We start from the raw sequence: 12,536 nt of genomic DNA on the forward strand, positions 1-12,536 counted from the left end.
CAAGCAAGTCCCCATTAATTACTTTTTTTTCCGTGGGATCTCATGAATTTTTCCTTTCTGAGGAATGCTTTACTGAAGCCAATTATTATACTGGCTTATACAGAATTAACTGGTAAACATCTCATTTATTAATTTACATTTACTTTTCTCCCCTCATTTCAAAATTGCTTGAAGTTACTATTTTAAAATAGTTCTTAAGGCCGACAGACTGAGATGAAAAATGGTTTCTGTACAAATTCTTTTCCCTTCAATAGTGAGGTCTCTCCATGGTCTCAGAAGCTTCCCATTTGATATTTGCCGTCATATTCCTCAGGTGTAGTAGCTTGTCAGATACAAGGAATTGCTAGACTTGATGTCAGCTCAGCCCGTGTGTCCTCATAATTTTCTTTTTGGTTGTCTTAGAGAGCTCATCTTGCCTAAGCTGATAATTTCCCAGAGGTTTTCAAATAAAAGATATATATATAATCTGATTTGATATAGTTAATAGATAACTTTTCTTTGATAGCAATCTGGTGATCAGGTTCAGAATTTAGTCTCAAAAGTTGCAGGCAGGCAGGCAATGTGTTTATGAAAACACAAAACCAAAAACTAGGGGACTGGAGAAGAACCTCGGAGGAAACACTACTTGGCTGCTAATGAACCATTTTGCTTTAATGGTATGGGTCCGCTTGAAAAAATAAATGCATGTATTTTTAGTTGCAAAAGCTTGTACAATGAAAGTATCACAGCTATTTTTTTCCCTAAATTATTTGATTCTGTTGACACAAAGCATGTACATTTCTGGACAAAATGTTATAAAATATTCTGACATATTTTAATATAAACAGGAACATTTTCGGTGATTGCTTGGATCTAAAATGTTTTTCCACTTGACATTTGTTTATACTTCCTAGGAAAGAAACTCTATTTATGGATAGCTGAATAACACAAATAAACATGTGAGAGAGCTGAAAAATCAGCTTTGATTATGCATGAAAATCTACAATGTCATTGTGTACTCTTGTACCGTATTCTGATTGCCTGTTTATTTTTACAGAGCTGCTGGTGAGCCCATGGAAGAAGAGCCAGCCTTGTGAAGTGCCAAGTCCTCTCTGATATTTCCTGTGGGTGACATCATTGTGTATCCCCCAAAGCACCCTCAGACATGTCTTGTCTGCTTCTTGGGTGGCACAGATCAGATGGAACATAAACACTGGGCACACAACTCTGAATAGCAGCTTCACTTGTTCTTTGGATGGACTTGAAAGAGCCCGAAAGATTCCTTAAATGTAACCGCTACAATTCTAGAGTTACAGTAAAATGGGCTTGGGAGAAAGAGCCTAGAGCATGCTTTTTTTATGCTGTTTGACCCACTCACCAACACAAATTGTGAAATAGAGTATTGCAAAATTCTACATGATAGATTATAGATATGAGAATTGCAACAGCCAGCAACATACTCTGTGAACTCCATGAATCACTTTCTGACACTTTTTACTGGGTAATTTTTTTCATACTGTGTTAAATTGTTAATAGAATTTGTTTTCTTTGCTCCGTGTAATGAAGAAAAAAACCCCACCCTTATTTTACGTGCCATTTTTTAACCTCCTGTAATGAATTCTTAGCTGAATAAGTGAAAAGTGTTTAAATTATGATGAGGGATTTTAGCTAAAGGGAAAGCACTTCTTATTGTACTATAAATCCCCCAAAGTACTGTGCTTGGTGGTGCTTTATTTTCTCTTCCCTATACCTGGCCATCCCTCCCCATTTCATGTAATCTCTTCTATCATAAAAACACATTCATGATTCTCTAAAATGAGCGATCTTTTGCCTTTAAGAAAAAGTGCTGTACCCTCTGTAGTTGACAGTAGTGCTCACCATATGTGCAGCAGAGATCAAGTATGGATAGTTTTTCAACGTGTTTTTGGTTTGTTCTGAAATGTTTCTGCGTTCCGACTCCAAAGCAGCGACCTGCAGTAACTGCGTGCAGCTCATTTGAAGCTCAGGTGTTTCTGTGGAGGTTGTGTGGGAGTGTTTTTTACAGGTCGTGATGTGAATACGAACTGATTCTTTTATGTAGTCCTGCACCAAGGGAACTGATGTTGCTTAAGAAGCTTCAAAGGGTTTAGGCTTTTTTTTAGATCCCCAAAGTGCAGCAAGATCTCCCTGCAATGTGACTTTAGCTGTTTAATTCCATGTTTGAGAACGTAACATAGAGTTGTGCCTTTAGCTGAAAATGAACGCTTAAACTGTTACACGTGTTGCCTTACTGTCAGAGAGAGAGATGGGGCATGTATGTAAGAGTATTTCAAATGAACAAAACTCTGCTACAGTAACTTTTATTTTGTTTACAACTTTCTCACCTAATGAACCCCGGGAGATACCTTGAAGTATTCAGCTTGCAGTATTTGATAGCTTGCTCAGCTTTTAAAAGCAAGTGATGTTCATTTTTTATATATTTTCCAAATTCAAGAAAAAAAAAAGATATATATTAAAGCCATAAGTGAAGACTGTCATGCTTTTTATTCTGAAATCTGAAAGGAACCTTAATTAAAACAAGATTTTGGGGAAGGCCATGATATGAAAGATATGGAACAATATGGTTTCAGTTATAGGCAGACTCAAACCTGTAAATCAAAGATGAAAGATTTCACTCAAATAGAATTATATAATTCTCTTTTGTTATGCAGTCAGACTATATCTTTCATGCATTTGGGTTTGTTTACGATTAGCATTTTAATTTTAAAGACTTTTATTACTTATACCAAAGCTCTCCACTACAAGTTAGAAATCTGAGGCATGCTTTGAAAAGGGAAAGCTAAAAAAAGGGATGTCATTTCCTATAATGTGAAGTAAACTTTTATTCTGAAAGGTTTACTCTAAAATGAATGTATGCCCCTTAAAAAGGGAAATAAAATTCTGACCCTCAGAAAGTGAAATAAAATTCTACCCCCCATTTACAAGCCAAAACCATGCTTGTTTTAGTAATGTAGAGAGTCCCAGCAGGCTAAATTAATTCCTGGTGTAAACCACCTTGCCTGACTTTGGGCTGTTCTGAAAGGGTTGTTCACATGACTAAAGCAATCAGGAGTTCCTCCTGCATTTTCAGCAGACTCGTGATGGCAATCTTGCTTGCCATTTACTACGATTTTGTTATGGTCATCAAAGAAATTTCCCTTCAAGGAAACCAAGGGCTATAGCTGATGAGTTGGGTAATTTGTAGAGCTTTTCACATTTTGAAATAATAGCTGCAAAATTTCATTTGAGTGCATAGTGACATCATTTTAAAATTAACCCTAAAATTTGTTTGTGTCCTTAACATGCATAAAATTGTATATGAATTGCAATCTGAAGTGTGAGTTACAAGCTTTTGCAATCAAAGTCTGTATTCTGGGGTGCAAATCAGCTAAAGATGTCTTTTGTAGTTGGAAATGCTTTTAAAACGCCAGAATTATTTGAATTAAACCACATTATAAAGTCACACTTATACATTTGTACAGATGTAGTCCCAGACAGATATCTAGACGTGCTATTGGCTGAAGTTGGGATCATTTGGATAAATAAGTGTGCTAATAAACTGCACACAGATTGTGTCCAGAACTCTGTTCCGACTGAAGTCAGTAGCAAAGTCCTCTTTGATTTCGATGGGAGATGGATCAGGCCCTGCTTTTCTTTTCCCCTTTAAGTCAAGAACGCCATTGCTTTTTGATTATGTCATTCCAAGGCATCTTATGGCCCTCTGGGAAATGATTGAGGCTTATGGTGAATATCAACACTTCCTTCAAAGCAGACCTGGGCTTTCTGAGAGGGCAGTTTCACTTGCTGCTGTTTTCTTCTCACAGTATTTTTTATTACCATCAATAGCTCCCCATGGACTAGAGTTAAAATATCTTCCAGCAATTTTAGTCATACTTCCAGGGAAATACTCACATAGACACTCTTTAAAATGCCCAGTTTTAACTGGATTCAACAACAGATTCCAAGAATTTCAGAAAGATGCATGAATTGCATTTTTCAAATGTAAAAATTCAGATTTTTGAGGGGACATCAGTCTCATGTCTCCCACAGACCTTTCCCACTAGGCTAGAGAGATTGACACCTCTGAAAATTCAGTCCCAGATATTTCAAGTTGGCTGCCAAAATATCTATGTCTGAGCTTAGATTGCATCTGAAACTGAGCTGAAATGCATGAACAAGGGTGGTCTCTTTGTGTGATTCCATGGGGAAGGTGAAGCTGAGGAGGCAGCAGGGAGCAGTTGGAGCCAGGGTGACCCTCTGCCTGGTGCTGGTGGCACGAGGGCTGCAGGCAGACAGAAGGACATCCCACAGTACCTCCACCCCAGGCTGCCATTGCCACTGGCAGCAAATCTTTGCCTCACGGGGAAATCCTGCAGTAACTTGCACTCTGCCCCTGTGCCAAAGTCACCAACTTACCAGAACAAGAGATGCCTCAGCAGCAAGTTCCACTAACCTGCTTACTCCAGTTCATTTTCTTCTCTAGCATTAGGAACTAAGTATCAAGCTCAGTGGGGTTTTTCTTGTATTACTATGCTTTTCTCATACTTTTCTTGTCTTCCTAGGTCCTTCAGTTCATAGTACAAACTGAAAACTAAAAAGAGACATGACTCAGGATATCAAGAAAAGAATTATTTTTATCCAGCTTAAGGCTCTTACCTGGGCTGGAGTAAGAACAGTGATGAATAGCAAATCTAACAACTGCTGAAACCTAAGAGTCTTGCACTTCATTTTTGGACTCTGTGGAGGAATTCTGCATATGCTCATTTGGTTTTAATATAATTTGCAGCTTGATTATATGATCTCTTTTCAGGCAACATTTCTAGTGGGTAATCAAAGTTCACAAGAATTTTGCCAGTGTAAAGACGACAGAATTATTCCCTTTTTTAATCATGTACCTTTCTAATTTTACTTTCATTGCAAATCAAGTAACTAATTCCAAGCAAGTGAATCTTAGAAAAGTAAAATCATGAAGCTATCTTAAATAAACATCATAAAAGAAATGGAAAACATTGTGCAAATAAAGATGGCTATGCCTTTACTTTGCAAAAAAGTCAACAACATGCTGCAGGCTGAATATAAGTGGCAAAATGAATCCCTCTCTAGAGTATGTGGTATTTTAATTGGTGTCTTATCCAAGTTCAGCCTCTCTGAAAAGATGAGAGTCACAACGGAGATGAAATATTAGAAAGGTTTTGCTGCAGCCAACACCAGAGATCCTGTAGAGAACAAGAATGTAGAGACTGACTAATTTTTGTAGACAGACAGCAGGACACTTTCGGGGCAATGTGTCTGGGACAAAGAATTAGAGGGAACTTTTCCAAAGGCACTGATGGCTGTAAGACAACTAACTCCTATTAGCTTGCAGGGGCAAGGAGGTGCTCAGCAAACATTTATTCTTTGGGAAATATCCCCCCTGTCCCACCAGCATGCCCACATGCATGCAGATGTGAACCTGGCTGGGCTATTTTCTCTCCTAAGCAGCAGCAGCAGCAGCAGCAGCAGCAGCAGCAGCAGCAGCAGCCATGTGTGCTACCCTGATGTGTGTTCTGTGCATTTGTCTGAGAAGTTCTCAGCCCCTAGAAGACACTTCGTAACATGACTGATAGGGGAATTTTTTTTTCTCAATAGTGGCCTTTCCAGAAGCATAGCAGTGCATGGTTGTTTTATTTTTAAAGGTCACAATAGAGCTTTGTGAACCATTGTTCTTTTTTTTTTTACAGACTCCATATGGAAGTAAAATAGAATATGTACCTGGGGAGGGGGGATGTGGTGTGTGGAACCTGCCAGGAAAGAATCACTCTTAAATCAGGTTTCTGCTACTTGCTTTTCATCCTGGATTTGAAGGAGTATGGGTTCTAAATTTTCATTTAAGATCTTTCTTTGTCACGTCACTTGCTTTGTTTTTGTACCTGTAATTGAATTCACCCTTGTAATACATAGAAAACCATCTTAAAAAAGTCTGTCTTTTCTGACAGATTCCCCTGCCCTTGGTGTGGGAATGAGAATAGCTTATCTTTGTCACTTCTCGCAGCAATTAAATGCTTCATTTTTGTAACGGATCCAAACTGCAGCAGTATTTTAAGAGTACTACTTAGCTGGCTGTCTGCTGACTGTTAAAAAAAGAAATTGTGAAACTTACATGCCTCTCTAACCTCAAAAGAGACTCATTTTGATTTTAACAATGTCATTTTTTCACTTGATCCAAAAGGGTTTTGTCCCATGACATCTTGTTACCAACCCAGTTCTAATCACTAGTAAATCACACACCACAAAGAGTGAAGACCAAAAAGGACAGACGTTCCAGCAGCTCTCAGTTATGTCTCTTCTGCACAATCCTTCATTCTGCTCTAGTGCCATGCTCTGTCATTCAGCATATTAGCATAGATGATAGCAAAATATAAATTGTTCTGCACCATCCAAGATACTGCTCTTTGGATGTCAATTAGCACACTGTGAGTTGGGCTGTCCTTTGTAAGGGCTGTGATTTATAATCAAGACAGGCTTCTGTGGGGGTGGTCTAAAGACAAGTGACGCGTGCAAGCAGTGGCACGGGCACTGTGCAGTGAGAGCGATTCTGTGCCGAGGTCTCCACACGTTACCCCCTTCCAATGGTACGCCTGCATGGCCAGAGGCACATTTGCAGTAGCAGAGCCATAGGACATCCTGATTCAAAGGCCACTTAAATCCCTCCTCTAACAGCCTTTGGGTAATATTTGGGAGGCAGCTAGAGGAGGAAACTGAACTTTGCGCTCAGCCACACAAAACTAAGAAAAGCCCAGTAACAGAGCTGAGCTTCCCCACACATACCTTTTTCTGATATAAAGTGCCAGCTCTGCTCCTAGAAAAGTCTGTCTGAAAGAATATTGACTTTGATGGATCTATTCTATTGGCTTCACGAGCCTGTATACGTCATGTGTTAGGGGAACAGGTTCAACTCGTGTCTCTTGCTGCTTAGTTTACTGCTGTTTTAAATTTGATGATTGGCTTAATATTCCAAGTTAGGATGCAGTAGGAAAGTGTAAACAATACCTGGTGAGGTCATAACTAAGGCTTTCAAAGCAAGCTTACTGCCATGGGTTTTTACAAGACTGACTTTTTGGTCTATGGATGCACAGCTGAAATGTCTACTTTTTTTCTTGGGAAATTGATGTTGCTATCTGTTTCCATGATAAAAACCAGTCCTTTTGCTCAGAGCTCTGAAAGTTTATCTGTAATTTGTCTTTCCAGGCAGAGCAGATTCTAAAGGATAAAGCATCAGTGGGACTGACCCAAAGGGCAACATTTTTAAAGGTCAATAGTAATATTTCCATAAGAGTAAAAGGAACCATTGTTATTATTCCTGATACATTTTTGTATCTGAAAGTATCCAATGAGTAATGTTAAGTAATATTGTGCTCCAGAACTTTGTTGATTATAGATATATGAGCATTGGATTGGCGTGAAATAGTCTTCAACCAAGCTGTTAAAATCCCTTTTGTTTTGTGTTTTGTATAATTCTTTGGCTATAGTCTTGTCCTAGTGTTAATAAAAGCTATTTGAAGTAAGCTCTTTCAATATTCTGAGGGGTTTTTTTTTGCTTGTTTTATTTTTTAATCAGTGCTAAAAAGAAGTGGAGCTTTGAATATGCCACCCTGCTTGGATCATAGGATTCTGACTGTTAAAATATAAAGGGGGAAGCATGGTGAAGCTGGAGTGCATAAAAAAGGAACCACAAATATTAATGTAAAAGTAATGTTACATAGCAGGCTAAAACACACACAAAGCAGAGCATTGCAGAGCTCCGGCTCTAACACCAAGCTCATATTCTATAGTTCCTTTGGCTCATTGTCCTGAGGCGTTGCAGAACACATAATTCTCCTCCCAGTGAAGCAATTTAAATAGTACATGCACTGTTTTGAAAGCTGTAAGGCCCCTACTTTGTGGGCGGTGGGGAATACCCAGCACTCTGCAGCAATGCTCTGGACCGTGGTATTGCTCCAGCACTGCTGCTGTAAAACTCAGAGTTGTTACCTTAATAGAACAGACCTGTTTTGAGAAAGGCACCCACAAAAGCAGTGGAGTGAGGAAGGAGTGTTTGCTGGGAGCACATTTTGATCACTTGCACATTGTCAAAAGTAGCTCACAGATTGAAATTGCTTCTGTGTGTGGACCTTCGTGCACCTGAGCTTGAAAACTGAGCAGAGAGGAGGGTAGCTGGGAAGTACAGGCTCTTTGTTTGCACATGGAAACCCCTACCTCCTGGAATGTATCCAGATCTGCTCCAGAAGGGGATTAAAACCAAAATGAAGCAAAACAGCATCCTATAATTTTACCTTTTTTCCATTCTTCAGAATAACACATCTTTTCTGGGGAAAAGGATCCCAAACGTAGAAACACACAGTTCCATTCCATCAATAAAATACTTTTTGAAAATCTGAACATGTAACATGTAATTTCCCTGGCATATTTCAAAGAAGTTCCATGCACAAAGAATCTCAATCTGTCCAGTCTATCTATCTACTTCTCTGCTTTGCTTGTTTCCTGTGATTCCATTCTGATAAATTGCAGAGCCCTGTGATAAATTACATTCATCATGTCTTTCTGGCTGCCTCACCTGCATTTTGTACATTAAATCATTTCTCCTGGGTCTACTTCTAACATTCCAACCTTGTGAGAGATTCCAGCTAGACACCGTTGCTGCTTTAAAACCAACCTGCCATAATTGACCTTGCCTTTGAGAAGTGGAGTGTGTTTTTGGAAACCTTCAGAATAACAATGCTTCTAGGAATCTCCTGTAGATGGGTGGGAGTGAATTCTTTCAGATTCCTTCTCTCATGTTTTTTCACTGCATCCCCTGGAGATCCTCCTCCCCAGGAAAAATCTTTCTTTCCATTGGCAGCTTTGAAAGGAGTAGCAAGAGTTGGATGGCTCTTTGTCAGAAAGGGTAAATAGTGTGATAAAGCTGAGTGAATATGTGCTGAGCCACCGCTCTTCTCCCTTATTTCCTTCTATTTTCCTTGACAAATAGAAGGAGAAGGATATTAAAATTGTGGAGTTTGGTTTCAGTATGCCAGAGATACCTTTTGTTTATTTATTTGTTTGTTTGTTTTTAAAGGGAAAATTTAGTTTTTGCTTTTGCTGTCACAGTGCCCAGGGACAGTACTTCATTCATACAGGCCTCCTGGAGACTTGTGAAATAGGGTTTCACAATTCTTGTTCACATCCTTTTCTGGGGTTCCTTCCCTGTAAAAGGGAACAGGTTCAACAGAAACCCAAAATGAAATTCTGTACTTTACTAGAAGCTGAATAAGGGCGTGGATCAAGGATTTTGTGCAAAATTTATATTCTTAGTTTGTAAGATGCTTCTGACTGAACTTCTCTGTCCACATATGACTGAAGAACACCCAGCCAGTTACGGCTGTCATATAAATGTCTTCATAGATTGTTAATAACTGAATAGAGCATGCCTGGTAAGATCCTGAATAACCTCTTTTGTGGTATATTTTATGTAGAAACAACACAATCTTACACCATTCAGATGGTTATAGCATTTGAATGCATTGTTCTTTAGCTGTCTAGCCATCTAGCTATCTTTAGCTATCTAATTTAATTAGATATCAGTCTGTGATAAAGTTATTAATTTTTATCAAAACAAAATATCAATCAATAAGGTAAAAGCATACATTACAAATATTTATGTTCCCCCAAGTCAGTACAGGTTCGTTTTCCATATTGACAGTATCTACACCAGCTGTGACAGTGGCCCAGCCTAACTGCATGAAATTCTGCCAGACTCCACACATGAGCAAAGAGTAGGAAGATAACTGGCATAATTTGTAATATTTTCTTCTCAACTTTCTATTCATTGTCTAAATTCTGCTGTCCAACTTTGGCTGTGTTAAACAACACAACCAGTGAAAGTCTAACATTTTTCTCTGTATTTCAGGTAATCTAGCCTTGAAAACCTTATTGGAACATCTGTAGATAATCTAGTAGTGAGTCTATAATTAATCTTGACTTGTTACGATTCATTTGACCTACAAGCAGGGACAAATTAGATAATTCCTTGGTCTATCTACCAAATACGGCAGGAAAAGTAACAACTGATTCTTAGAAAACAAAACCAAAAATAATCCTGCTATTGATTTCTCTCATTCTTGGCTGCCTCTCATTCTCCCTTCAAAATCATGTTATTGTGTTAGCTGAAATCCAAATGTGTATTGTCCCTCACTACATCTGATGTGCAGCAGTTCTCTCTCTGCCACCTGAGCCATAAGGAGCCAGTCCTGGCTCCTTTTGAGCTACTGCCTGGAGTGAGTGTTTGGGTTCATACTGGAAGTCGAGTACATAATTTAACAGCTGCAGCAACAGCTGTAAAAAGCAAAAAGTGCTGAAAAACTTAAAAAATAAATACGTATACTCCATTTCTCCTTAAAAATGTCCAACAAACTATTTCATGAGAAGCATCATCACAGTGTAGTGTTGTCTTGCAATGAACTCTTTCCACCTTTGTTGACCTACAACAGCTCTTGTTATTTCCTTTACAGCCTGCATCTGAACTGGAAATTTAAATCTAGAGTGAGATCAGACAGCTCCACCTGAATCCCCTTTGTTTGCCCATAGACATGGTTGCTGTCATTTTCTTCACTGGAGGTGTAACTCTTTGGTTACTGCTTGATGGCACATCATGGAAGAGTGGTCCTGGACACAGGCTCTTAGTAGAACTTGCTGCTTCTTGTTGCTGCTAAACATGTCTTCTATGATTTCTATGGGAATGTAAGTGGTTTATTGATTGAGCTGACAAGGTCTGCTGAGAACTGATCATGGCTAGCAAGCATGTAAAGCATCTGCTCTACAGAACTTTTTTTTTAAGTTAGGAGAAAAATCCGCGAGAAAAAAATGTTACTGATACTGAAGTGCTGACAAATAGTCAGTACTGGTGTACACCATGTCTCTCTGTCTTCTATTTCAGTAGGAAATAGACTTTGCATAGCAAAATGGCTCAAAGTGAATTACTTTTTGAGCACTTTTTACAGCTGAGTGGTTTGAAGAAATAATTTTATTTCAGTGGCACTCAACACAAAAATCCAAGATCCTTGTAAACACCCAGGGTTTCATACTCACAGCAGCTACAGAAGCAGGCCCGTCGTTGCCTCTTTTCACAGATAGGATTAAAAGAGTTGTTTGAGGATCCACAAAGAGCTTGTAGCTGACGGAAAAATCTCCAGAGCTAGAGTCCTTATGCCAGCACCCAGACTGTCCATGTGACTATATTTCTTCCAGATGCCTTCACATTATAAAGTAAGTGTGTGTGTATTTGTGACTTCAGATGCTGAATCTGCCTCTTCTAATTTTAGCTCATTGTTTTGAGCTTGCTTGTTCTCTGGCATGTGTGTTACTTACTGGAACATTGCTAAACAACCAAACCTTTTATTTATTTTTTCAAAGAAGACTGTATGAGCATATAGAGGAGATGTGGGATTTTTATGAATCATATCCTGTAGTTTCCTTGTGTTTTTACTTTTCTTATTCGCTCCTGATTTTTAGATGGCCTTCACAAAACAGAGAACTGTTTGGGTTGTATAACAATCCATGCACAGGAACTAGACTTTTCTTTACCCTGCTAGATGTGCTGCCTGGTGTGATTTGAATGTAGATTTCAAAGAATAAAAAAATGTCAATAAATACTGCACTTGTGTAAGGGGTAACAACTGAACCATTTTAAATGAGGCTTCAGGGAATTTGGAAGGAAGTTGTCTCAAGGCTTGCAATGTTTATAAGCATAAGATGTTGTGGTTCTTATTACCAAGCAAAGAAACATCAGCCCTATCCTTATGCCTCCTATTAACCTTAGGGATTCAGTGAATGGACAGGTGAGAACAGGCACAGGCTTCATGCACCAAGCCCTCACAAATAAATATAAAGCCCTGTACCACATTTCAAGTTGAGTTGTAAAAACCTGCTTCAACAGGTGATTTCTCAAATCTGCTTCTATTTGCTGCCTGCTTAGAATTCCTCTTAGCAGTGTTAATGACTTTTCAAGTACATTTTGTTAGATCATCCTATATACAATTATTTAAGCATTTTCATGAATACATGAAGGAAGTAGGTGGTACGTGTCACAGAATATCTGTTGCTCAGCTATAAATTTAGGTTTCATCTTCCTTTAAAACTCTCATAGGAAGTCTAAGGTATTACACTCAGAATAAATACTCTTAACTACAGGCAACCAAGAAGATGAAGACAAGCGTGGTCATATTTCAAGCATAAGGAGACTTTCATGGATGCTCTGCACCATGTCCCCCCATGATCCATGGTGACAGGACCATGAGCAGTTGGACATGATTCAAAGAAGTCTAGGACATCCTTCATCCTCTTGCAGAATCAGAATAAGCTGTTGGAGAGAACCCTCTAAGAGGTCAGAAAAAATCTAAGCCCAGCCTCACACACTGTGAATCTCAGAGGTGAGTGGGAAAGGACCAGAAAACTCCATAGTTGCACCTACTAATGGATTGTGAACTGTGATATGAACAGCAGCAAGTGTCTGAGTGGCTCAGAGG

At 38.9% G+C, this 12,536-nt stretch overlaps 1 protein-coding gene across 1 annotated transcript in view; it reads left to right on the plus strand.

The window, feature by feature from the left end:
- The window catches only part of LOC138106408 (histone deacetylase 9), a 274,226-nt gene extending 271,744 nt beyond the window's left edge, over positions 1-2,482 (plus strand). The window contains exon 25 of the mRNA XM_069006966.1: positions 1,037-2,482. Within this exon, the coding sequence (XP_068863067.1) occupies positions 1,037-1,076 (40 nt within the window). The 3' untranslated portion in view covers positions 1,077-2,482. The remainder of the gene's footprint in view (positions 1-1,036) is intronic.
- Positions 2,483-12,536: the final 10,054 nt, after the last annotated feature.

This window comes from Aphelocoma coerulescens, chromosome 2 (genome assembly GCF_041296385.1).
Source record: "Aphelocoma coerulescens isolate FSJ_1873_10779 chromosome 2, UR_Acoe_1.0, whole genome shotgun sequence".
NCBI lineage: Eukaryota > Metazoa > Chordata > Aves > Passeriformes > Corvidae > Aphelocoma > Aphelocoma coerulescens.